Genomic DNA, 27,878 nt, shown 5'->3' on the forward strand with positions numbered 1-27,878 from the left:
AATTGCCTTAATGCAAACCTCTACCTTAAGGCAAAACTCTATTTAAACTCTGTCCGAAGATATTGCGAATCCAAACTCTACCTTGCGACTTTTTTTAAATTTTGACTGAATGGGAGTTTGAACCCTGAACTAAGGGGTTGGCAAAAATTAAAGGTCACCCCCGAATAAGGGCAATCATGCAAATTGTCCAATTTAGAACGTGTCACTAGGGAACAAGACTTGCCTCCTTTAATTTATACCCAACATCGGATATTACATACAATATCTTTAAAGACTATTATTCAGGCAAATTCCACATTGAAAAGGAGAAAATAGTGAAGCGCTATGTAAAACAAGCATAAATTCACATGGCACCTGTTATACCCCGCATTTTCAGAGCATGAGCGTGACACGCGCTTCCTCAAAATTGACAATCATGTTGTTGCCACATAATTTAAACTCACGTTGATAATGTTGTATTCCGTACTTTTGTACGTCGGATTATTCATAAGCTGAGGTGGGGCCCACACGTCGAGCTTTTTTTTAGGACACATGACAAGTTATATGAAGCACATATGTGAAGTTGAACACAACTCAAGAAGGACCCTTGAGCCGAATCAAAGTGGAAGTCCTCCAAACAAATATTTTTAAGTAACGTTTTCGGGTGATCTGAATTCGAGGGGCAAAAACGGTATTATAAGTTTGGAATTTGGAAACATACCAAGAAATAGAAGTTGTAGATAATTGAATTATCTTTCCAACCATAGGTCGTGGGTCCATAGGTGACGTCGGAATAAGGAGATATGGACGTTTTAAGGCAGAAAGGTCAGTGGGCTAGGCCCAATCCGAGCCCAACCGGGTTAGGCCCATTACCCATGTCTTTATAAGTGCAAATTTCGGCCTTCCTCCTCATTTTAAGACCAGGAACGCCCAGAAAATTCTGGGGGAGAGAGAGAAAAAGAGTCTTGGAGAAGAAAAACCAATTTTGATCGAAATCTGAGCTCCGAATCCCAAAGCCCATGAAGGGAAAAGTGTTGTACGCTGTGTTGTCTTCAATTTGAGCTAAAAATCAACCAAGGAGAAGAGTGATAACGTGGTGGATGCATGCTTAAGGTATGAAAAAGGTTCCTTTTCATTGTTAACGAGTTTATTTAGAGTTTCGACGGATTAGCACGGAGAGAATAGCCTGATAAATTCGTTTGTTGGTGTTGTGAATTATGGAATGAAACTTAAAGAAAATTTTGGATGATAATAAATGTATTTAACTTGTAAAATGTGGAGGATGTTGTTATTAATGTTATTGGTATTAATTTCAGCTTCTTTACGGATATAAAATTATTAAATAGTTATATCGAAAATTTGGTTGGTTGAGAAATTTAGAAAACAGTGCGCGGGCTGTTTTATGGCATACGTCGGTATTGGAAATGATGTTAATACTATTGGTATTGTTGTTGGTTGTTGAATTGGAATTTCGGGCTAGGCATATAAACAGGGGAAATGCTGCCCGAATTTCGGCAGAATTTAAAAGGGTTTTAATTAAAGTTTCGAGACGAACGTACGACGATGATCCTAATGATATTATGAATGATTCCACATGTAGAGTACGAGGCTACGAATAATTCTTACGCGAGTTGCAAGACGGGAAGTAAGTTGAAAGTCGAGAATCATCTTCCAGGTATGTAAGGCTTACCCTTTCTTTGTTTTGGCATGATCCTTGTGAAATAAACAGACAAATATATGTATGATTTCAAAGAAACTCCTATTCCTAGAGCCACTAGGATGACTAATGTTCTTGACTTCCGAAAACCGTTTTGCTATGTCTTGATACGTGTGTATGGTTCCAAAAGTTCTATTTTGATTTGATCCATAGCGATATTTGAAAGGTACTTGATATGACTATTACTTTGATTTTCCAAAGATAGCTTCTGAAACGTTCGTAGAGGTTTCTGTACTAAAATGTCCATAACTTTCTTATACTAACTCGGATTGACTTGAAACGTGTTTATGATCCTCAAGTGTCGACTTATGTACGTATCCATCGAGTCTTAAAATTTATTTTATATGCATATAGTTTCTCACTACTCTGCTCGTGCACGCCTCAATGTATCTTTCACTGAGTCCCGGGACAGGATATGTTATCGTGCGTATTCCACTGCATTGTTCACCGAGTCCCTCATTAGAGGGCCGGGTACGGTATATGTATATGATGATATGATTATGGCACCGAGTCCCATGATGGGCCGGGTACGGTATATGTATGTGATGACATGATTATGGCACCGAGTCCCAGGATGGGTCGGGTACGGTATGACTTCATTCACCGAGTCCCTCACTAGAGGGCCGGGTACGGTATATATATTTATATATATGCATGCATGATGATATGATAATGTGATTGCGTGATTTTATCTACCGAGTCCCATAACGGGCCGGGTACGGTATATGATAAAGATATGCATGATTTATGTTTTAAAGGCAAGAGTTTTGGTATTCTGAACATTGTGCTTGTTCCTGCACTCCTTATATCAATTATGATGCTTTTTCTGTGTTTCATGCTTTACATACTCAGTACATATTCCGTACTGACCCCCTTTCTTCGGGGGTTGCGTTTCATGCCGCGCAGGTACACCCAGATGAGTAGAAGACTTTGCTAGAAGGTGTTCCAGCGGGATTGGCGAGCTCCACTTCTTTCCGGAGTGTTGCCGAGTCAGAGTTTATATGTTATGATTTCTGATTGATGTTAGAGACTTTGCAGACAGAGTCGTGGGTATAGAATGTCAGTCTTGTAAGCGGCTCCACCAGCCGATGTGCCTTTATGCATTATGTTACAGATTCCTTATGATTACAGATTTACTTGCTTTGAGAACGATGAAAAAAAATGATTCTGCAAGCCCTTATTATGTATTTCATTCTTATTTGATTTAAAGAGTCCAAAGCGGTTATGTGTGTAGTAAGAGTCAGTGGGTTCGCTCGGCCCTAGGTAATGGTCGGGTGCCCATCACACCCTAGTAAGATTAGGGTGTGACAAAGTGGTATCAGAGCAGGTTGTCCTAGGGGTTGTCTGCAAAGTCGTGCCCAAATTCTGTCTCAAGGCAGAATTTACATGGGCAGATTTGCAAGCGAAATTTTGGCTTGCGGTTTTTTTTTTTTTAACTAAGCTGGGATTCGAACCCATAACCTCAGGGTGTTAGGCAAAGGACAATAATTAAAGACCACCAATTTGAAGGGCAAAAATTAAAGACCACCCCAAATGAAGGGCAATCCTCACAAAAAGCATTTACATCAGTACATACTTAATTCCTAAGTCGTATATTACAAGCCTCCCCGACCCTCCGCCTGATTTCATCCTCTTTTTTAATTGGACTAAAAGTGTAAAAAGCAAGAAAGTAAAGGTAGAATGTGCACAATGAAATCATAAATGGTTTTGGATGACGAACATAACACAAAACCAAGGGACCAAAGTTTCAATTTGGAAGAGAAATTAAGGAGGCAGTTGACGGTGACAGTTGACCCTTGCTTTTCCTCCACGCTAAATGGAAAATAAAAACACAACTATATGGGTGTTTTCGGTATGGAGGAAAATGTTTTTCTAGAAAATGTGTTTTTGAAAAATAAGTGAATTTTTACTTATTTTTTCATATTCGTTTGGGTAGCGAAAAATAAGTGAATTTCTTAGTGTGTGGGGCTAGGGTGCGGGGAGTAAGTTGAGTGAGGGGTAGGGTTTAGAGTGGGGGGAGTGGTTGGGGGTGGGTTGAGTGGGGAGTGGTGGGGGGAGGGATGTGGTGGTGTAGAAACCCAAAGTTTTTTTTGGGGAGGGGGGTGTGGGGTGGGGTGCGGCATGGGGGAGTGGTGCATGGGTTATGGAAGTGGTTGGGTATGGGGTCGTGCATGGGTTATGGAAGTGGTTGGGTATGGGGTCGTGCATGTTTGCGGAAGTGGTTGGGGTTTAGTAGCTGGGGGTGGGTGGTGCAAAAAATAAAAAATAAAATTTAAAACTTTTTTTTCGAAACAAAATTAATTATTTTTTGAGCTGCAGGGGGAGGGGGTGCGGGGTGGGGTGGTGGAGTGGTTGGGGGGTTGGATGGTTGGTGGAATGCATTGTGGAGTTGTTTTTTCTATTTTTATTAGGGAAGTCATTTTTCTCATTTTGAAGAAACATATTTTTCTAAAGAAAATATTTTTCAAAACTTTTGACCAAACTAACATGAGGAAATTGGGAAAAATATTTTCCTCCGTACCGAACACACCCAGAGTATTCAAATATACCACCAAAACCGTCTCAACTTTTCCTTTATTTTTTTCTCCTCATTTTTTTCTTCAGAGATGAATTGTTTCCCATGCACTGAATTATTCAAGAAGAGAAGCAAATTGAAAGATTCGTTCTATTCGGAGAAACTCATTTTTGGTATTAATAATTCTACATATTTCAAATGATTTCTTGTTCTTCTTTTATTTTGCATATATGTTTAAGGCAAAGTTATGATAATTCACTTATTCTGATGATCTTGAGCCTGCCCTTAACTTAAATTGTTTCTTCTTCTTTTTCTTTTTATCTTGATAGCCGTAATATCCGGGTCAGCTTGCTTGCTCTCTCCACTAATTTCATAGGATACTCGACTAATTTTACGAGTACTTTTGCCTCTCCTAGGTTTGAACTTGAGACCTTATATTTCCCGATCACTTCACTGACCACTAGACCACACCTTTGAATGCAATTGTTTCTTGCAATGATCTTTCTTCATATGCTTATATTGAATTTATAAATTCTTTACACACACAGACACCAAAAAAAAAAAAAAAAAAAAACACTCGAGTTGGTTGCTTGAATAAAATTCACTGCAAGGACACAAGGGTCAGGGGAAGAGCTAGCGTTCCGCTTATGGGTTCGATAGATTTCAGTAGCTTTTGCACGGACCTATATTTGTGTGAAAAAATTCACTCAATATGTATAAATAATTTATGAAGAACTCAATAACTGTATTTAGAATGTAGAATCCATAACTTAAAATCCTATCCGCCTCTGTAGCAAGGACCAGTAAAGACCAAAAGTGAATCTTTCTTTTAAAGAAAAAATGTGGACCGCAAAAATTTAAATGGAATGAAGTCTATCCCTTTCTGGATACCCGAAAGCATGAACAAGGAATTTTTTTTCTGAGGTGATAATTGTATATGTTAAAACTTAAAGTCCCTACTTATGTCTTATGAGAGTATATGTGGCCAGTGGCTAAGGAAGGGAGTTCTACTAAATCCCCTTCGCCCGGAAATTACAATGTATAAGTAGGATAAAAATTATATTATATAAAATCCACTTAATATGTGTCGGACCAAACCATGTATTTGTGTTTAAAAATCCATTTAATATGTTATAAAAAATTTATCCAGAATCCAGTAAGCTCTGTTTTTTTATAATTTAAAACCATAAGCTCAAGATTCTGACACCGCCTCTGCCTGGCCTGCCACTCTCTGTGGCATGACTGATTCAGCGTAATGGACTAATTAGACTTGTTCAAAAAGTAAAGGGAAGGTAAATGTCACAATTAGGAGAAACTCTCTAAGACTTATTCCTTAGGAATTCTCCATTTTAGTCTTCATTAGATACATTTGTGTCACTTTCACATAAGAAAGTTCTGGAGAAATAATCAGATTGACTTTCCTTCCAACAATTGGCCCAATGACAAGCTGATAGTTTTGTCATTTTGTTGGCATTTTGTTAAGTCCCGGTACACTTGGCATGTTAAACCATTACCTTGGTTTATGTTATATAGTCATATTTTTCCATTTGTGACATAAGGCTAAGAATTCATTTTACCTTATGGATGCAGGTGATATTGCAGGATCCAGTAACCTTGCAGCAAAGACTTTTACATTTGAGGAATTAGCCAATGCAACGAGAAACTTTCGAGATGATTTTATTCTTGGAGAAGGAGGCAGTGGAAGATTATACAAGGGGCAGCTTGATGAACAGGTTAGTGCAAAGTAGTAGTCTTTTTACATAGAGAAATAAAAGTGGCAAAAGTTTTCAGGTTTGACTTTGCTACTTCTTAAATTTTAGATCCAGTTTTCTATAATCTTCTGACAGATATTGTTTCTATATGTACTGTTTGGGGAAAGATTTTGAAATCTTGTCTGTAAAAAAAGGGCAGCCTGGTGCACATAGCATCCTGTGTCCATGCAAGGTTGTTGTTGTTGTTACTTTTTATTTACGGGATGCTCAGTTGAGTTTATTTTATGCGAGAAATCCAAAATCAAATCATCTTTCCCATTATGTTGCGGTTTGTTGAGGTGTGTCATACAAGTTTGGTTCTCTAAGAAAATGCCTACGGCGCATGAGGATATCAATCAATCAATCAACTACGTCTCAATCCCAAAGTCAATTTTCTTTTTAAGGAATCATGAGGATACAAGCAAAAACTAGTAGATCGCGACATAGATTAGGAATGTGTAGCTAAAAAAGTTGGCTTCTATAGTCCCTCTTTAGAACAACATTTCATTATAACACCCAAGTTTTTTTTTTGCAACAAATTTCTCATGTTTTGTTATATCATATGTTCTCTATAACAACTTTTCGCTATAGCAACCAAAAGTTATTCAAACAAACGACACGGTTATAAAGAGGTTTGACTGTATTATGCACTTTACCATGCTTTTCCCCTTAGCAATTGGATGGAATAGAGTTACTTAATACTTTTTTTCACCGGGATCATTTGTTAATTTGATTGTTTCTTTGTAGAATAGGCTTCATGAATTTGAATTTTGACCACTGAACTTTAGTTTGATACCCTTGATTTACAGGTTGTTGTCATCAAGCAGGTTGATCCAAATGACAACAGGAAATTTCTTGTTGAAGTGCTGATGTTAAATCTGTTACACCATCCTAATATTGTAAATCTAATTGGCTACAGTGCTGATGGAGATCATCATAGACTTCTGGTTTACGAATACATGCCCCTAGGGTCTTTGAAAGACTATCTTCATGGTAATCTTCTTCAGGTCATATGCTTTTTCACTATATTTGATCACTTAAAAGGAAGATACGGTTTAAAAATTTACTTATTTTCTGTAGATCCTTCACCTGGTAATAAACAACTTGATTGGGACACCAGAATGAAAATTGCTCTTGAAGCAGCAAAGGGGTTGGAATATTTACATGATAAAGCACAGCCACCAGTAATACACCGTAAAATCAACTGTTCCAACATCTTGCTTGATGAGGGATATCAACCCAAGCTATCTGACTTTAGCTTGGCCAAACTGGGGCCTACCGATGACAAACACAATGTACACGTGAAATTCGAGGGTACGATTGGATATAGTGCACCCGAGTATGTCATGAACGGGGAGTTGAGTGTAAAGTCGGATATTTACAGCTTTGGTGTTGTCCTTCTGGAGATTTTTACTGGGAGGAAAGTGATAGAAACTTCAACAGATGGAGAAGAGCGCAATCTGGTTGAATGGGTAAAGCTATTTTTGCTCTTATATTAATTCTCTTTTGACTTCAATGAAATGATTGTTCTGATTTTCCTGAATTCTTTTGTTGAAGTTAGTTCTACTACATTCAAGTAAAGTCCAAACTCTCTTGATGGAAAAAAGGGAAGGATAAGGCAATGTATATGTTGCTCGGACTCTCGAAAAATGTCGTTGCACCTTTGTCGGATCCTGCAAAAATACACTACTTTTGGATGATCTGACATGCACCCAACAACATTTCTAAAAAGTCTGAGCAGCATTTCTACTTAAAATTTTCTGATGTACACGTTGATATTTTGGAATGTTTACATTATATAGCTTCCCACCAAAATAATAGCCGGTAAATATATATTCCCTCTGTTTCAATTTATGTGAACCTATTTCCTTTTTTGTCCGTGCCAAAATGAATGACCTCTTTCCTAATTTGGAAACAAATTCACTTTATGAAATGATTTACAGCTACACAAATATTCAAGACTTATTTTGAACCACAAGTTTCAAAAGTCTTCACTCTTTCTTAAATGTCGTGCCCAATCAAATGGGTTCACATAAATTGAAACGGAGGGAGTATATGTTTTGTATATTAACGTATATTTACGGATAAGATACATATTTTATACATAACTAGTGTATATTTTTGTATATATGGCTAGCGACTGTAATTATTTTTTGACAAATGTGTAACTTTCCCTATTTTGCATGCCAGGCAACTCCATTGATCAAAGATGAGAAATTCTCAGAAATGGCAGATCCAACACTTCAAGGCCATTTTCCAGCAAAAGGTTTACAACAAGCTCTTATAGTCGCAGGAATGTGTGTTGACGAGCAACCTACAAAACGTCCCTCCATAGCAGAGGTGGTCACATTTTTGACTCATATTGCTTCAGGAAAGTATGATTCTGAAAGTCGGGATGTTAAAAGTTCAACCTAAACATCTCGTAATGCTCGCTGAGAATATGAGCAACTGGCAAGTTCATATGAAATATATGAAAAACTCAGAAGATTTAGTTGGTGTTTAAGTAAATGTCTTAATATCATTTCATCAAAATTTGGTTGATACACTAAAGATGGTTCTAGGCTTCTAGAAGAGCTTGTTATCCACAATAGTCATTATAGATGAATCATAATTAGCATTATGAACTGGCCAGTGCCAGGTCTGTGTTGATGTAAAGTTGTGCCTTCATACTTGAGTGCTGCACCTGTATGTATTCTGAAACAATAAATGATACTGGAGTATAAGCATATACATAGAATCTGGATCACAATTATAGGTACCTGGGAGCATACCGATGGAATGAACGAAATATCTTCTATTGAGCTTTTAGACAATTCGATATGAGCAAGGTCTAGAAGCATCTGTAATGGCTCGTCTCTAGTGCCTTTAAACGAACTCAAAAGTGAAGTTCTAGTGCATCAGTCAAAGAGAAGTTCTTTTCTTATTTCTTTGACCACGGTTACAATTACAATAAGTACTTTAAAGCTCAACAAGACTAAAGCAAATCAAGGAACAAACCATTTTTCTTATACGGGATTCCCCAATTGTTAATAAAATTATTTACCTTGCCAAAAAAAAAAAAAATGGAAAAACCCATATTCCAAAAACAAAACAAAAAACAAAGGATTCTTCTTCATGTATAATTCTTATGGAATGTGCAAGTCCACTTTTCATCTTTCTTGTACTCTTAGAAGATTATACTTGATGAACTTTTTTCACCTTGTTGCCTGTGAGAGTTTTGCAAAACTTGGCCCAAATCTAGATAAAAGATGAGGATTACTATGGATTATGACAACGAAATATTTTTCTTTTTGTTCAAGGAGCCAAATGAAGTACTTCCTCCGTCCCAATTTATATGATGTAGTTTAACAGGACACGGAGTTGGGCAAATAAAGACTTTTGAATCTAATGTTCTAAAACAGGTAAAAGATATTTGTGTGGCTATAAATCATCTCGTTAATCGTAAAAGGTAAATTTTAAAGTTAAATTATTTTAAAATAAAGAAATGTGTCATTCTTTTTTGGACTGACTAAAAAGAGAAATGTGTCATATGAATTGGGACAGACGGAGTGCTTTTTTTCTGATCTAAATGGGAGGGGGCAGGGTGATTCACAATTAAGCAAAATCATAAGCTCACATTTCATAAATGCTACAAAAAGATATCAAATTTCTTTACATAACTGTACAAAAGAATCAAATAACTATTGAAACAAAATTGATGTAGGAGCTACAAGTTACACTTCAACGGGACGTCGAAACGACCTACTTCACATGCTTCTACCAATTGAGGGTGCAATCACCACCTCTTAAAGATCAAACTCAGTATACCCCTTCACAATTAGCAGCATGTTCACTATTCTTGCTGCCCGTTAGCTTCAGTCTTCGTACTGCTCATTTCTGGTCCTTCATCCGCAGGTTTTGTTTCGTTAAGATTGCTTGGCTTCGCCTGTCATATAGGATAGGTCTAAGTTGGTACAGAAAGTTAAAGCAGACCCATTAGGAAGGCCAAAAGGGCAATAATAGCCATTCAAAACAATCATGATTTATGAAAGAGATGAATCCTCTCATGCAAAATGTAAAGTTTCATCTTTATGACACACTTCTATATCATATTGGTAATATTGTCAACTTTTATACAGGAATAGGGATGTCTGGTCCCCCATACTTGTTTTGTGAAGGTTAGGCATTATATCCCCCTTCTTCGTGTATTTTCTATTGGATATTGATACATGGTCTGCATACATCCTACCCTCTCTAGAACTCACTTGTGGGATTACACTGGGTATGTTATTGTTGTATATTGATATACAGGTAAGGATCATGGCCTAACCCCAACCATAGTGGTGGCTTTTGACCTAAAAACCCCCACTTAAACAACGATTATCAAATTTATGAAAGTATGATTTCACACCACCAATTAGGGCAGAGGCGAATCTAGGATTTCTGGAACATGGGTTCACCACTAAAAACAAAAAAGGAAAAAATATATTAAGTGGAACTTGATCCCTAGACCTCTAAGTAAATAACTTAGCCTTCAACCAAGTGCACTATTTAGTTTTTTTGTAGCATGGGTTCAAGCAAATAGTATTATTCTAATTTTAGAAAATATATACATAAAATATCTAGTTTTACGGAGAGACCATGTGTTCACGTGCACCAATTTTTGCACCTAAATTAGGGCATCTTCACTAGTAAATCCTCCTAAAAAATATATTCCGCTTATATTTTTCTTTGCCAAGAAGAGATGCTCTTATTTATTATCATTTGTGTTAATAATCGATATTACCCTATAAGTGAAGGGATTATCAATAATACCTTGTTCCTATCACGCCAACCAAGGCCGAACGATAGTAGACCTCTTTTTGCTGGTACACCTTGCGGAGAATCTGGTCTTGTCGACCTGACAAATATATGGTCAATTTAAATCATCTATACGCCAAAATAACGAGAAACAAAACTCTGGAAGTGATATTGGATGAGAAATTCCTTAGCACAAATATCAACCATATTTTATTGCACAATAATCTCGTCTTATACAGTGATTCTTTCAGCATGAGTCTGACTTAAGAGATACACGCCTAACTATGTAAAGTCCTTAAATTAATCTACTCCTCAAAATCTCCGCCAAAGACAGAATACTAATCAACACATTACAAAGCCTTTGTACAACTTTATGATATTATTGAAAGAACGAATATCATACTCTCAACAGCTTAACAATAAAGCTAAGACTTGATATGGTAGACACTGAGAGAGTAAGGATGCCGAGATACTCTACGACTAAATAAAATGCTCGTGTAAGTAGTTTTAACTTTTTCTTTCACCAAATACGAAGTAGTTAAAGTATAATATCACCTAAAAATAAAGAATGGGCTGAGGTAAACAAATGATAAAGGGCAGCCCGGTGCACTAAGCTCCCGCTATGCGCGGGGTCCGGGGAAGGGTCGGACCACAAGGGTCTATTGTACGCAGTCTTACCTTGCATTTCTGCAAGAGGCTGATGATAAATAAATATAATTCTTTTGTTTCCTGCACTTGGGCAACAAGCGGCACCATACACTGTCTTCTGGCACTTGGGCTAGATCTTTTCAGTTTACAAAATTTAGTTGATTGCTTAACCATTGGTAGATATTACACCCAGATTGTGCAGAAACTTCTTCCCAGTAATAGAAATTAGGTTAGCAGCTTTTCAAATGAATCTATTTTTGCATCGTGTTTGAAATTACCAAATTACCTCATTCCTTTTCCAGTAACAACTACTTACTCAACCACCATAGCCATTCAACTTCTGTTTTTCTGATTCTTTCCACCCTTCATTGACCAGATCATAATCCTATGTGTGCTACATAATGTACATATCCAGATTTAAGAATTATCTTGTGTGCTTACTTCATCATATAATTTTTCTGCAATAGAGTTGTGCAGCTGGGTAAGTCATTTACCCCTTAGGCTTAGCAGACTGTCTAGGTTGCTCCATTGGTTCTATGCCAAGTAAATACATTGGCGTACTCCTGAGGCGCTAATTACGAGAAAGTGGAGTCATGGAACCATTGAGGTGAATCCAAGTTCGCTGTTTGAAGGAAACAATATCTTTCTAGAGGGGCCAGATTGGATTTAAAGAGATCTCTTTCAAGTCCCCTCGAATATCAGATGACTACTTTTGTCCATCCCAGGTCCATCTTCTGAAAGGGCTCTTAGCTGTTGGAGTATCATGGGCAATGCCGTGGACCTTCAAGGGCTTTTTGCCAGCTTGGGTGTGTTGGAAGGAATAGTTTTTTTAACAAATGATACCCGATTGATTATTTGGTGCATTTTTTCTGGAAAGAAACAGGAAAGCTTTTAATGTCCGCATAGTTCACCAGAAGTCATAAGGAAATATTGTTATATTCTACCCATATCTTGGATGCACAAGGACCAGATACATAAAAAAAAAGAGAGGATGTAAAATTTAGGGAATAACTCAGAACTCTCACACACCGTGGGGAAGATAGAGCTTTGACTTGACCAGATTCATACTGCAAGGTAGCTTCAAGCATCGATTCAGCCATGACAACTCTCTTCTCCATCTGAGCAACAGAAGCCATAGCCTTTTCATACTTTTCCTGCATGGGAAAGGTCGTCCAGGAAATTTAGGTATAACGTTATGAAACTTCTAACCTGAAACTGTAAGCTAATTGAGACTACTGTTGGCTTCACAAGAGAGCTTTTAATTGAAAAAACTTAGCTATTTCATTACTTCTCAAAAAATCAATGCATTAAATGGCACAAGAACGATTATTAGTGATGGACTCACAAGTACTGTCTTGGTGCTGGGCTGCTGGCCAGTTATATTAATAAAGTCTTACTTATCAAATAAAAGAATGGTATAGTTGCTTCAAATAAACAAATTAAATTGTTCACTGGTTATGGAAATCAAACCTGAAGAACATGTACGGCATACTTTTGAGCAGCCACATCCTGCTCGGCGGCAATCCTAGCGTCTTCCGTTACCTTCTGTTCTTGCTCAACCCGCATCAAAACCTACAGGTCATATCTTCAGCATAATATAGCTCTCAAAATTTACAGAAAGCACTTTATTTAACTACCTGAAGCATTGCTTTCTCCTGCTCTTTCTTATCATCAAGTGCTTGTCGCAGTTCAGCCACTTCTTGTTCCAATTGCTCAACCTGCAGATTGTTGACAAATTCAACAGAATTTTCTTTGTTTTGGAAAGTCCAGAATAAGCTGAGATTTTATGAATAGAGATAATAAAGATGTACTAGAAAAGTCTGTTTACAAGTGAAATTTTCATCCATGTTTAAAGTCCATATAACTTGCATTCATCCAGCAACATGAGTAGTAAAACTATTAAACATATGTAAGTACAAATACCCTAGCACTTAATTGCCGTCGGTTATCCTCTTTGACCATCTCCATAAGCGCCGTCTCCAACTCTTCAGCTCTGGAAAAGAAGATTATCATTTTTATATGTTCAGGTTAACCTTTCCTTTTTCATATTCTAGCATCATTAATAAATATATTAGTGGACGCAATCATCATGATTTAATCACAGGAATAAAAAGTACTACAGGATATTCCACATAAAAAATGAACCAAAAATTGGACTTTTGCAATAAAAATGCAAACCTCAGGGTAGCTGCTCTCTTGTCTTCCAGTGTCCTACAGAGCTCAACCTTCAACCAAACAACCTGCATAAGAGCTGTTAATAATTGCACTTTATAAAGAGATAGTGGTCAAATACTTTAGTTACTAAGGAGCTGTTTGGACGTGATTTGAAATCATGAGTTGAAGTTTTGTTTGGACATGCAATTTGGGTTTCTTAAGTTGTATTTTTTCTTATAGACATAAAAACCCCACAAGTTGTGAAAACCATCAAAACTTTCTCAATTCTTATACAATCTTACTAAATGAGCAAGTCATAGTTCATAACAAAATTAATACGCTACTAGAAGGCCTTTCTAAAAAATACAACATCAATTGATCAAACTTTACTTCAATAAAAAGGAAATTTTAACATGAATAGTAATAATGTAACTACTCTATAATATAATCCTCCCATATGGTACGGACAATCTCTTCACGCCGAGCACGCATTTCCCTATCAGATGACCGAGAAGACGAACCAACATTGTTACTTATGGCCTTTTTTTTACAAAATATAAACTTATGGGTCAAGTTTTACATTTAAAATTTTGAAATCATGATTTGAAATCCCAAATCATGCCTTTTTTGGATGATTTGGGATCTCATCTCATGAGATGAAATCGGATGTCCAAACATGAGATGAAATCGCATGTCCAAACGCCTACTAAAACAGACAAGTAATTTTCCCTTACACATAAGAACAAAGAATGTATCCACATATGGTTCCTTCAACTATGAGATACGTAAAAGTCAAAAAGAACAAAAGACAAAGGATATATATTTCGAGACATCCAAATCACATAACCCCTTTCTTTCCAACCGCGGGTTTTCTAATACCAGGGACTATACAAAGTTGATAAACATTCTTCTCTCAAAGTGTTAACACCAAATGTACAACTAAAAGCACACAAATTATAGTGTCAGCCTCAGCTGAAAGCCAAGCAAAATAAGGTGAATAAGCCCATAAGTGACCTCTTCATAGGATATGCTAAGAGGACTGAACAAGTAACCTGTTCTTGAAGACCTGGAAGGGAATCCACATGTGAATCTATGTTGAGGCTGTTGAGAAATTCATCCACACTTGCAGAGTTGGAATTTGAATCTGATGTTTTATTGCCTGTTTTCTTATCATCTGACCGTTCCTCCGGCTTTGTTTCTTTCATAAAGGATTCAGGATCATGCTTAAAACTATACAGCTTGGAGGCAAGACCTTTCGGATCTTTCTTAACAGGCCCTCCTGTTGATCTCTCCTGAGTAACTGCAAGCACAGCTGGCCGATGTTTTTCTCTCAGTGCTAGCAACCTATCTTCAGTGACATTTAAGAAACCCATACAAGCGGTCAACACAAGTTGGCTACTATCAAAAGTTGAACCAGTAAGGGATTGAAATAAGGTGATTGCATCGCCAGCATCCTTAGTTGTAACTACAGCAGGACCTGCAAGATTTTGTTATGATCTTAATATTTGTCTAAGATAGTCTCAGTTGGTCCCAGCTAAATGAGGTTGGCATGTAATAAACATTAATCACAATGAAATGTACTACCATACAACTCCATCAAAGCAAGTGCCGTTCGAAAGACCATGACACGATTTCCCTCAAAGAGAAGCACATCCCAAACTCGGAGAACTGAAAGTAAAACAACCCATCAGGAGTGAAAACTAATCAAATAACTTTCAACAAGAAACTGAACTGTTAACATTAAAGGTATAAGTTTAATTAAATTTCCACATTACAGAACAAGAACCTCACCACTTTCCCAGGGAAGCACATTTACAAAAATTGAAAGAAACCAAGGTCCAGAAATCCATGCCACTTGCATTCCCAAGTAATCCAGATGATTTACTGCAGCAAAAGGATCACATCTAATAAGAAATGGCAATTGGATTGTTTTGATGAGGAAAGCAGACAAGCAAGATAAAACAGATATAAGCCATGGACAGACCAAGTTTCGGAAACCTTTCACGCACTAACTCCTCAAACACCAGTTGATCCACCTGATAAAAAAAAGATCATTTGCATGAGGTATGATCATCCTGCATAGCCAGAATCAAGGTGTATGGTTAAGCAAACCTGTGATTCTATCATCTCTTGCGAGTAACAGCCGTCAAAGTATTCATCAATAAGACCCACCAACGCCCTGGAGATTCAAACAAACCAGTCTATAACGTTAGTTTAGTTGCATTGATGAAAATAAATATAAGAAATAAACAGTGTCTGTTTAGTTACTAAACAGCATTTTAATAACACCCAACTGAAAGAAATCCACAAGTAACAAAGTTGATAAAGAGCAAGCGTACTTAAACAAGTGACCAGCTATAATGCATTGAGTAAAAAGCGTAAGCACAGATATAGTACAATTCAACCTAATAGAATCTGATGATTGAACTGAATCTTCTGTCAATAGAGTAAGGTGTGAAAAAAAACAGATAAAGAAAAATCTTAGAGATCTCTGAGGAAAAGAATTTAGCTTGTGCACGAAGTGGTATTATTACAAGTCCCAAGCATATTTGTGCAGATGCATATCGTTCTTTATGCATTATGCAAGGCAATGATGATATGCAAACGCTGAAAAGGCTATAGTATACTGATAATGGAAGGTTTAATAAGTTTAAAAGAATGAGCTAAAAAATCCCAAAGCAATTCCAGAGCCATCACTCATAGATGAATGTGTAAAAGGGGTGTGGAGAAGCAGTAGAGGAAACAGAATTTTTACTAAGGGGGTTCAAAAATATAAAGAAGTGAACACACGAAGAAGCCAAGAGGGTTCAAAAATATAAAGAAGTGGAACACACGAAGAAGCCAAGGGGGTTCAATATCTATTATATATACATAAAAAATAACTTTAACCTTGTATATATAGTGTAAATTTTCGCCGAAGGGGGTTCGGATGAACCCCTTGGGCCCTTACTAGCTCCGCCCCTGTAGAGAAGGGGGAGTTCACAAAATTCTGTTGCCTTTGCTCTTTCTTTTCTGAAGGGTGTTGGGCGGAGGTTGGGAACAGGTGTATCGCATGTTTATCACCTTACAATTTTTAGTTCTTGATCTTGTCTCAAAAATAAATGTTTGCTAAATAGAACTGTCCACATTTAGAAGATTCAAATAAAAGGTAAAGCTTGAAATCACCATCAGCAAACGAGAGTGCCATTGTTCTACACTAAAGCTAGTTCGCACCAAGAAAACGGTTTCTCTAAGTTAAGCCCAGTTACATGTATCCCCATCTTCCTCACATACACCCCCACCCAAAACCAGATATTGACTACTAATGGTTGTGCTTCACTTGCACAACCTTAAATGATATGATTTATAATTGTGAGATTCATTCAAGATGTAAATGTTTTTATAAAATTCAAAACACGTGAGATCATTTTCACACGTTCTGAAGAGAATCATTTTCACACGTTCTGAAGAGATGACAAACTAGGGTGAAAAAACTATTCGTGATAAAATTGAGGCAAATAATGGGGTTCTTTTCGGAGTCTGTCAGAGAATTCAGTTTTAAATTGTCAAAATCATGATTTCATCGACAACAAAAAAATAATGTCAAAATCATGACAAGATGAATAATGAATTTAGCCATTGTCATTTGTCGACAAGGTGAAACGATTATTGTTAATTTTCAGCAGAAAGTAACTGCTCCATAAGAAATTAATACTACTACTGCAATCATTGGAATTGAAAGTGGTCCTGAGCCAAAGGCAACTAGGTTTAACTTCTCATGACACAGAAACGGGATATAAACTGACACATGAACAATCTAATTCAGATGTTTAAATTGATGTGTAACATGAAGTCACACTTGTCTTGGTCAAAACATACCTGGTTTTGGTCTGAAAATTCAGTGTTCCATATCAAAATGAACATCAAAGCTTCAAAAATGCTATTATCTTTTGTTATTTATCATCCTTGTTATTCCACCTGAATTCCTTTTTTAAATTTTTTTTTTTATAAGGTTAATTTATTAAAAGGTACTAAGATGGCACAGAATTACAACAAAACAGCCCCTTTCATACCAGGGCAGCTACAAACCCCCTATCTCCTCTAGGAAATCCATATATTGCTCCATATGCCACCTGAATTTCTTGTATCATAGTTCACTTTGCAATCAAGGTGTCTCAGCTCATACTGGTATTGTAATCACCTCACTGTGACCATACCATCCAAAAGCTTAAACTGCTTCGATATGGTACCAGAGCCTCTACAATCTTGGTAGAGACCCCAATAGCTTTCGCTACCATTGGGTGCTGCCGGAAAAAAAGAGTGTGCCGCCCGTCTGAGCAATGTCTTCTTTTTTTCATCTTCCTTCCAGGATTCAATGCCACTCCTCTCTCCAACAACTGTTGTGCTACTCTTCAGAGGACCATTCAGGAGTCCTTCCTCTCTATAGAAGCGTGTCAAGCACCGTTCATCTCTGCAGCAACCGGTGCCCTGAATTAGACCTTGAATTTCCTGTCATTGTTCTGCTTATTCAAGTCATGTTGATACTATCCTCGAGATTTTCAAGACCATATCTGTTTTTGCCAATTGAGAATAGGCTCCTTGCCATGTGTAGTGTGGGAAGCACTTTCTTATGGTGTGCAGTGACTAACGACTTGCCGGGGAGAGAATTCCAACACCGCTTTTCATTTTGGTGACTGAATTATTCCAACGAGATTTTGGCATCACAATTTTCTATGTTTTGAAAATAAGTAAACTCAAGTTGGATTTCCCACTTTGACTAAGGGAGCATGTTACAATATCAAGTGAAGATGTGTCTAGATGCATGCATATCTAGATTAATTGTACTTGAATAAGGAAAATCTTATAGAATATTTTTTTAGCATAGGGATTCTTTTTTCTTTTGATAACCAGCATAGGGATTCATTCTTTATGCTATTATACATAGCCTAAGACTCCTATATAAGGAGCACCTCTTTTACATTATTAATCAAAGTCAATGAGAAGCTATTCTATTTTCACACAATTAATTTCAGAATTCCTTTGAAAAAGAAAAATCAGACACTGGTCAGAAGAATGACACACTTTGGCAACAGGCCTGATGGTAGCGGAAGTTATTTGAGCCTCTAACAAGATCGTAGATGTGCTGAGACCATGTTGAAAAAGCTTAATTGTTAGATGAGATGGTCATGTGAAATTAGAAAAGGTTCTCATTGACTTGTTTAAAATGTACAAAAGGCGCTCCTTATATAAGAGTCGTAGCTTATACATACTAAAATCGGTAATTAATCCTATGCTAATAAGTAATCAAATATTCTACCGTTTAACATTTCAAAGAAAGTATCCTATAGAAATTCCATAAGATCTTCCTTTTTTCTGAAATGAAGTATATTCTATAAGATTTACCTTAGTCAAATACAAGTAGGGATGTTTTGTTTCTGTACTTTTATGTACCTTCTTGGTACTTTTATTAAAACTTTTACCTAATAAAAAAATGAACCTAGACGAGCATGAACTTAGACAGATATTCATTTAATATCCTAACAATGGTTAAGTATATGCTAACAATCCCTTATCAAAAAAAAAAAAAGTATATGCTAACAACTGTTCTCCTTAGTGTCAGTTATTGTTGACTAGCTCTTGATCATTCATTCGATGGAACCCAACATCATACTCGACAATAATGAGAACCGAACTTTCCTAAACTTGTTGGTCCAGTTTATTCACCCTACTCTTCAACTTACGAAATAGATGCACCATTGCTAGTGAATGAAATTAAGCAAATATTTGAATAAAGTACTTTCTCAAAAGCCTGTGCAATCTTTACAAACTTTGGACTTGCACAAAACATTTGGCACGGAATTAAAGAACTCCATTCGCATTCCAGTAACACTTTCTCCCAGGGTATAAACGGATATTCCATGTGAAAAGAAGAGATAAGAAGTTTCACGGGGAACTTACCAGAATGCATTTTCTTCCGGCATCATTAGAAGTAAAATACCAGCAAAAAAATTCATTGCCTGCAAGAATATAACAGAACAGATGAACTTAGTATGGAAAAGGATAGCTGTGACAAGTGATCAAGTTTTCCATCTCAACGAATAAGGGCATCATAGTTTAGAGTGCAGGAGGAGCAAACAGACAATAAAACTACATGCACGTCGATGGACAAATGAAAAGAATAAGTTCCACTCTAAATGGTAACTACTTCCATCTGATCTTGTAGCTGTTAAGGAAAAATAAATCATGTTTAGACAATGCACCCCCATATTCTTAAAACTTATGGCCGAAATAGTGACTGCATTTCCTCTCATTTTATTTCCCTTTCTTACTTTGGAATTCAAGGAATTCTCTTCCATCTCATTTTTCATGAAAAATTGAAGGCAACAAGTGTATTCACGAAAAGCCACTACGATTGTGCTTCTTTCTTATAATTTTAATAAAGTCAACCACGCTCCTTTAAGTGTCATTTGATAACTGAGAAACTTAATTTGCCAAAACTTTCGGCTCTGCAACATGACCCCTCATGCCTGGACATGATTCATTTGTGTGGGTACGGACCAAGCACGTGGAAGTATTTTGTTAATGGGTGGCTATGAGACTTGATCTTAGAACCTCTACCTACTCTGCTGCCATATTGAAATTTATGAATCTTTAATCTACAAGTAAGTCGTTAGAGATGGGACTTTTTATTTGTTTATTAGGTCTGCAACAATAAAGATCTTAATCTACTCCACCTGTAGCCTTAAGACTTTGAGTTTGATACTTAAGCTAATAAAGAAAATGTGCTATGTAAATTGATTGCTATTTACGGAAGTGGGCCAAATAAATTGAAAGACACTAAAGAAAGATCAAATATATCAGGAAGGAGATATTCACACATTAATACCCATATAGTTAGTGCTTAGTTATATTCAATCAACAGCTTTAGCTCCACAGCTCATGGTTTCCACATTTTGTCTACATGTTCTCTCCATTTTATACCAACTTCACAGGTGCGACATAAGTACTTATAATCTTGGCAAATATCCTCATCTAGCATGTCAACTTGGCACAATTTATAGCTTCCTTCATCATACTAAAAGCATGATTTGAAACCAACAACGGTGAGGAAACGAAAGCAATGGTAAAGGAACACTTCGGTAAAAAAGCCACACCTGGCAATAGCCTACATCTGGATTGTGTCGAGCATATGCTATAAGTAGACGCCTTAAGGAATTTCGACCTTTCTCGTCTAGTGCAGGATGTCCAGGAAAGGTTCGAGGAAGATCCTGTAAATACCCAAAGCATTAGCCTAGAGAGTGACATCTGATGCATGCAAAGAAAATGCAATCAAACATGAAATGAAAGTAATAATGTTCATGCAGATATGTGTGGCCAGTTTTATGTCTATGAAGAGAGCTAGAGAGTAAAGAAAAAGCAAAAAGAAGAATAAAGTGGATGACAGTAGATATTCTACACCAAGTCAAAGAGGATGAACATCCATTGGCAGCTGGAAATGTATCAGTGAGGAGGATGCTCAAAATGAGATAAAATTGGTAAGACTTGATTTTGGACAAGTGGAAAAGAGCAACTCAAGAAAGGTTGAAGATGACGAAGAGTATTTCGGAAGTATCTGTTACAAAATTGTTGAATTACCAACCAGAATGGACCCTAAAAAGAAGTAGCACCTACAAATTGAAAAGACTGAACGATAAAGTCCAGGGCCCATGCATCTAATGACCTTCTCAATCTGCTTTCTCAATTTCTCTGGCACATGAACGCTTTCTTTACTCCGCCGCTTATTCTCTTCAGCTAATGGCGGTCCATCATGCTCCTCACCATCACCAGTATCACTTTCTGGATCAAGCAAATCCAAGTAATATCTTTTCAGCCGACGTGCTCTAACTCCGACAAAAGCTTGCCATACCTGGATAATCAATTGGGATTAGCTACAAAATTGTTTCTGATGTGGGGTTTCAGAAAACCATTAAACTGGTAGAGATGCTAGGCAATACCTCTCCCCTAAGATCCCTTGGAACTCCTCCACGAACAAGGAACTCTAGCTCTTTCCAAGGAAAGGAAAGTTCTGGAGAAACTCCACTGCCGGCATTACCTACTTCTGCAGAGGTATTGGTACCATCACGCAATTGTTCATTGACAGAACATTCTTCCTCATTTTCTTCTTCTGACCCCTCTGGCTCTTTCATAGTTGCAAGATGATTGTGAACACCAGTTGACAGTTCAGCTCTCGTCTTTGGTGTCTTCTTCACACGAAAGCTCATCAGATGATCAATACGACTCAAGGATGCTCTAATTTCAGCCCATGTATAAGCCTGACAGGATTTTGCTGGTAGATAAGCTGGCAACTCCCTTTTAAGATCATTTTCCGTTTTAAGGTCTGAAACTGGATTTTCTCCAGCTGAACCATCACCTTCTTCTTGAGACACATGTGCAGGAACCGTTTTCCTGACATCCAACTTCTCCGAAACATGTGGCTGACTTGATTCTTCTTGATTATCAAGAAAGCCCTTCCACTTCTGTGATCTTTCTTCTTCCTCTTCCTAAAAACATACATATGAAACTGTTAGAAATATTCTAGTAACAAATCAGATGATTGAACAGATTGCATTTCTATCAGATTATGCCAGACTATCGCTGTTTTCTAGCCTTGTTCATTTCATTTCTGTCTTTTTGTTTTCTTTTTGATAAGGTAAATAATTTTGTTAATGTGAGAAAAAACTCTATATACAAGCCGTATGCCAAAAAGAAGAGAACCTACACAATAATATGGTTCACTAAAAATGTCACCCAATCTTCTATACAGGCAATAACTTCGTGGGTGCACCAAAACTAAACAATTCTACCCTTGTTCTTAAAAGGGCAGAAAGTGCAGAATCTGCTAATATTTTCAAAAAGTAACATGTAACCTTCCCTACTGCTGGACCTACATGGCACCTCGTAAAGCACCAAACTAACTTCAGTTCAAAAAAGTATTTATTTTTTAAAAGCGCCAAACTTAAGTTGAAGTCTTAGGTCCATAAAAAAATTTAAAAAAAAAAAAAAAAAAAAAACTAACAGTTGTTCAGTTCTTCAAGAATTAATCCGTCAGACTGATAATGTTGGTATTGCGTGTGCTCTTTTCTGTGTGCCTTGCTTGTGATAGCATAAACATATTTATCCTATAATTCCTATTGCATTTTGTTTTAAAGAAATCTACTTAGGAGGAGTACATATTTCAGCAGAATCTTTATTCTTAATTGTAACCACTATTTAGTAGTTCTTCAGTTCATCCAGACAAGAAATTTTTTAAGCTTTTGAATTTTTGCTACTAATTTCACTTCCAATTGAGTTACAAAGAAGAAACAAGGGTCCACTGTGAAATTTTTAAAACAGGGAAAAGTGGCCTAGTGAAAACTTTAAGGTGTGCATGACATTTCTGTATATTTTTGCAAGCCAAACAAGATCAGGTGTTCTAATGTAAGTTAGAAATACCTGTGTGCAGAAGAATGTCAAAGATACATAGACTAAGAGAGTTGGGAATGAAGCTTACTGTATTGAATATCTACAAATTTGCAATTGAGCTTCTCCATAAAATGGAAGCAACAAAAGAATTATAATAAAATACACAAAAGAACAAAAGAATTAAAAGAAAAATGACATCTCTTCAAATATTCCTATTTTCTCCATTAAATTTCCTTTTGCTTACAACAACAACAACAACATACCGATTGTAATCCCACAAGTGGGGTCTGGCGAGGATAGGATGTACACAGACCTTACCTCATTTTGCTTAATATATAAAAAAGAGGTCACATCTAGTGTTAAGAAAACAAGCGTTCACTATGAATATATAGTACAGTTTGCAATCATTCGATAAATAGCAATAGCACGTGATTAATGGCAGCACAGCTAAACACCTAGCAATTACCCTATATATAGTAGCGTACTCTCTGTATCTTTGAAGATGATGTGGTCTCACAGTAAATCCATACGCATCCCTGTCAAAATAATAAAAGATTATGCTTTACATTTCTATTACTTTCACTTAAAGATACACATCTCAACACAAGTTTAATAGCCGAAATACAGAAAACCAAAAATTTAACCATGGTATACAAGAAAAAAGAAACACACAAAATTAACACAACATTCGAATGCTGCTAAAATGTACAAATATTTGCTTCAATTTAGCAATATAACCATATTAATTGGTGAAGGACCAAAACACTTTTACCTGGAATCAACATCCAACGAACGCTTACTCAAGAAGGATAACAACATACTTCATCAAAGTCTCTGACCCTACAGCCCATGTCGATCTTTTTCTCCTCAAGCAAATTTAGATCACAAAAACACATACACCAATTGACATGAAGGACATTCCACTCACTAACTCATTACCTCCTCCCACCAAGTTTTTGGTGTCGAGAAGGTTCATCCCCGGATTCTCTAAAACCTAATATGACTTCTTATGAAAGAGAAACAAAATCTAGAAAGATCTAATAATTCAGTAAAAAAAAAAAATCTTGAATCTATCTTTTTGATAACCAAAACAAAATCTTGAATCTATCTCTATACCTTAACTCATAACTAAAAGAAATACATTCAGATATGTATGATTTAATAATAACTGATCAATCAATGATTTAACGCGCTACGCATTTCATCAGAAAAACCCAAAAGAAACCATTTTTTTCCTAAATTCTGATAGCAAGGTAATGATGAATCAATAGGTGATCAACTAATAAGTCATCAATCAATCAAAAGTGAGTTAACTAGCAACACATTTCATTGAAAAAAACAAAAAAACTCAAAATTGTTTCTTTTCCCTAAATTCTAATACCCAAGTGTAAAATTCTCATGCATAAAAAATTCTTGAGTATCGGCCTTAATTACACCTGTATAGCTCAAAAACTAACGTACAAAATGCACCTATACAATGAAATAACAAATCCCATAGACTCAAAACTGGACATCTATATTTTTATTTTAGGTGTTTCTTTACAACCCAATACAGATAAAATCCTAGATGTGTATATATTCAACCTTATTTTATACTGAAAGAAGGTGTAAAAAGTGTAAAAAAAGTTCTTTTTGGGCTCAAAATTGAGGAAAAAGGAGAATTTTTAACTTTCAAAATCAAATTCTTTTCTTTTCCCTAAAATTTAATAGCCAAGTGTAAATATGCCATGCAAATAAACCAATTCTTGCATGTCAGCCTTAATTACACCTATATAGCTCAAATCCACCTATACAATGAAATAACAAATCCACATTTGACTCAAAATTAAACATATTTTTTAACATGTTTGATTACAACCCCAATAAAGCTAAAATCCCAAATGTGTATAAAATCCAAGATTGAAACAAGGGTAAAAAATGTAAAAAGTGCGCCTTTTTTGGCTCAAAAACTAACGTACAAAATGCACCTATACAATGAAATAACAAATCCCAATTGACTCAAAACATATTTTTACGTGTTTAATTACAACCCAATAAAACTAAAATCCCAAATGTGTATAAAATTCAAGCTTATTTTATATTGAAACAAGGGTAAAAAGTGTGCCTTTTGTGGTTCAAAAACTAACGTACAAAATGCACCTATACAATAAAATAACAAATCCCTATTGACTCAAACATATTTTTACACAACCCAATACAGATAAAATCTTAAATGTATATAAATTTGAGCTTGTTTTTTATATTGAAAAAAGGGTAAAAAATGTACCTTTTGGGCTCAAAATTAGGGAAAAAAGGTGAATTTTTAACCGTCATTATTTGGAGAAGTGTAAAAAATCTAGGGTTTTTCGGAATGATCGAATGGTTAATATTTTCATATGGGCATTCAACAGTTTCTTCCTTAATCTTCTGCTTCGGTTTCGCTCTGTTTTTTTATTTTCTTTTTTGCTCTGTGTAAATGTAAATTTAAAATATGGGCAGGGGCGGAGCAACACTGTTAATTGGGGAGGGGGTGTTTGGGCGGTTAGCTTTTGCGTAGACCTATATTTTTACTATAAAAAATATTAAAGGTAGATAAAAAAAATAGTTCACTTATTTATTTATTTTTTGATAAAAAAAAGAGTTTACTTAGCAAATCAAGAAAGAATTAATCTTATTTTTTCATATTTGCCTCTATTAAGTATTATGTAATCAAATCTCAATGTCTATTTAATTAGGGGTAGTTTAGTTAAATTACTTATTTTTGTCTAGGAGTAATTATTTTCTTAAGGGGTGTGCAAATGACTAAGTAGACTTTTTTTTTTATCCGGAGGGAGTATTATTAATCGCGAACCCACATACACAAATAAGCAGACGATTTAGTGGTAATGCAGAGGTCATAGAAGATGTTTTTTCATTTTTTTTTTGTTATATTAAGCAAGATTCTCTTTTAATTCACTTTTTAAAATTACAAGAACTTATAAATTGAACTCATGCAGTTCTTTTCCTTTGGGGTAACTTTTTCCCTTTTTGCTATCATCAGAATTTCTTTTAACACTTTATATTTTAAGAAACAAAATATAAAATTGACAAATCAATAAGCAAAAAGCAAATCGAATTCTCCCGATATTTGTTGTTACCATTCTTTTTCATCGTTTTCTTTTACAGAGCCAAATCCAAAATTAGATTTTCAAAATATATTAAATATTGATACTTGTTCATTAGTTTGATGGTTGTTATTAGGGGTAGCTCAAGGGTGAAGCTAGTAAAACCTTTGCTTTAGCTCCCAAAATTTATACGGATGAATTTTATGATTTTATTTCTTCTTAGACAATACTGAAGATTGTAAAAAGAAGAAAAAAAATTATATAATAAGAGAAGGGAAAAACTATCTACTTTTTAAGAGAAATATTTTAGAACTTTGAACTAAATTACTCAAAATCTTCATATTATTAAATAAAGTTTTTACAACAACATCTAAGGTAATGTATTTAAAACACATGACTAACATGTTATTAACTTTAATTAATCCTCACTATTGTAAATATTAATAATAATGTTACTATGTGAAGTAAATGCAACAATTATAAAAAATAAAATAAAAAGGCAAGACTAGATTTTTTTTATGTATGTGTATATATTTAAGGTCTCGGATTAAAATTTAGTTTTAGGCCATTAATTTTATCGAGACGCCCTTGGTTGTTATATATTAGCTTGAGGTCGGTGTCGTGTCTTAAAATTCCGAACCCCCAAACCTCAAATCCTGGCTCCGCCTCTGAATATGGGGGTTGAAATGTAAACTGAAAACTTTACTGGGGAGCGGGATTTTAAAGTAGTGTTTGAGAAACAAGGTCACGTTTGAAGCACGTGTGTGTCGCTTCGCGGGCTTTCATGATGTTTTACAAGGGTAACGGCCTTTCTTTTTCTTTTCTTTTCTTGGTAAATACTAGTAGTTATTTCCAACACCTATTAGTATTAAATACTCCTTTCGTTTTAATTTATGTGAACCTATTTTCTTATTAGTTCGTGTCAAAAGGAATGACTTCTTTCTATATTTAGAAACAACTTACCTTTATGTAATGATTTATAGCCACACAAAATGTATATGACTCATTTTTAACACCACGAGTTTACAAGTCTTCTCTTCTTTTTAAACTCTGTGCCCAGGATTCACATAAATTGAGACGGCGGGTCGTATTACCTATTATTTTAAAAATTATTAATATTAATTATATTTTTGTAACTGGTTTTCAAAAATAGTCTTCACTTTCTCAGCAATCTAGTTGGGCTAGGGTTTTTCTCTTTTCGCATTCTTCACTAGGGTTTCAGGTCGTTCTCTCTTTTCATTACAGGTTTTTCACCATGTCTTTTGTTTGGAAATATGATGATGACAAAGCTCTCATTCTAGGGCATGGGAAGTACAGGGATTATTACAAGAAATGGAAGTTGTTGTTTGAGGATGCAGATCCAGCATTTGAAGTTCTGAAATGTCGCATAGCTGACTCTCAGATAAGTGGTCAAAAATTAAAGACAGGGCAAATGAACAGAATCAAGGTGTTAAAGCTCAGGTTGTAGCGTTTCGCAAATGGGCGGTCGCTGATGACTTTGCCTTGAGGCTAGGGTATGCCAAGCATCAGGATAAACAACATAAGTGGAAGGTCGTACTATTCGACGACGATCCTGATTTAGCAATACTGAAATGTCGCACAACTGCGCACTTGAAAGTTAGGTGGTCAAAGATTTAAAACATTTCTCCTTATGTGAATGAGGAGGGCAATGAGGATGCTGAAGGCAATGCGGAGGGCAATGCTGAGGACAATGCTGCTGTATTGTAGTTGTGGCTGAGGGCAATGCTGCTAGTATTGTAGTTGTGGTCGAGGGAAATGTTGAGGACAATCCTGATGAGGGCAATGCTGTTGGTATTGTAGTTGTGGCTGAG

The 27,878-nt window shown here is 36.0% G+C and overlaps 2 protein-coding genes across 5 annotated transcripts; one reads left to right on the forward strand and one right to left on the reverse strand.

The window, feature by feature from the left end:
- Nucleotides 1-4,229: 4,229 nt before the first annotated feature.
- On the forward strand, nt 4,230-8,759 carry LOC132630125 (probable serine/threonine-protein kinase PBL7). Its single transcript, XM_060345674.1, has 5 exons — nt 4,230-4,384; nt 5,802-5,944; nt 6,772-6,955; nt 7,043-7,434; nt 8,153-8,759. The coding sequence occupies exons 1-5, from the start codon at nt 4,303-4,305 to the stop codon at nt 8,375-8,377; spliced, it is 1,026 nt and encodes a 341-aa protein (XP_060201657.1). The 5' UTR covers nt 4,230-4,302; the 3' UTR covers nt 8,378-8,759.
- Nucleotides 8,760-9,556: 797 nt separating this feature from the next.
- On the reverse strand, nt 9,557-25,437 carry LOC132630126 (uncharacterized). 4 transcript variants are annotated; one of them, XM_060345675.1, is made up of 18 exons: nt 25,230-25,435; nt 23,430-23,499; nt 21,517-22,062; nt 21,243-21,428; nt 20,677-20,790; nt 19,481-19,539; nt 15,656-15,722; nt 15,528-15,579; nt 15,335-15,427; nt 15,128-15,211; nt 14,596-15,020; nt 13,568-13,629; nt 13,313-13,382; nt 13,027-13,107; nt 12,860-12,961; nt 12,419-12,543; nt 10,757-10,841; nt 9,557-9,887 (listed from the first exon to the last, which is right to left on the reverse strand). In XM_060345675.1, exons 1-18 carry the CDS (start codon nt 25,274-25,276, stop codon nt 9,795-9,797), a joined length of 2,361 nt encoding a protein of 786 aa, XP_060201658.1. In that variant the 5' UTR covers nt 25,277-25,435; the 3' UTR covers nt 9,557-9,794. The 4 variants fall into 4 exon arrangements, 2 of the variants coding, with proteins under 2 accessions (XP_060201658.1, XP_060201659.1); XM_060345676.1 differs by lacking the exon at nt 25,230-25,435 and adding an exon at nt 23,736-25,220; XR_009578483.1 differs by lacking the exon at nt 9,557-9,887 and adding an exon at nt 11,884-12,258 and having other exon boundaries at nt 25,230-25,437.
- Nucleotides 25,438-27,878: the final 2,441 nt, after the last annotated feature.

Source organism: Lycium barbarum, chromosome 3 (assembly GCF_019175385.1).
Source record: "Lycium barbarum isolate Lr01 chromosome 3, ASM1917538v2, whole genome shotgun sequence".
In the NCBI taxonomy this organism is placed as follows: Eukaryota; Viridiplantae; Streptophyta; class Magnoliopsida; order Solanales; family Solanaceae; genus Lycium; species Lycium barbarum.

Coding starts and splice junctions, on each gene's coding strand:
- LOC132630125 (XM_060345674.1), top strand. CDS start 4,303: ATGAATTGTTTCCCATGCACTGAATTATTCAAGAAGAGAAGCAAATTG. Junction 6,956..7,042: donor TTTGAAAGACTATCTTCATG/GTAATCTTCTTC, acceptor TATTTTCTGTAG/ATCCTTCACCTGGTAATAAA. Junction 7,435..8,152: donor AGCGCAATCTGGTTGAATGG/GTAAAGCTATTT, acceptor TTTGCATGCCAG/GCAACTCCATTGATCAAAGA.
- LOC132630126 (XM_060345675.1), bottom strand. CDS start 25,276: ATGACGGTTAAAAATTCACCTTTTTTCCCTAATTTTGAGCCCAAAAG. Junction 13,383..13,567: donor AAGAGAGCAGCTACCCTGAG/GTTTGCATTTTT, acceptor CTTCTTTTCCAG/AGCTGAAGAGTTGGAGACGG. Junction 12,544..12,859: donor ATGCCGTACATGTTCTTCAG/GTTTGATTTCCA, acceptor TTTCCCATGCAG/GAAAAGTATGAAAAGGCTAT.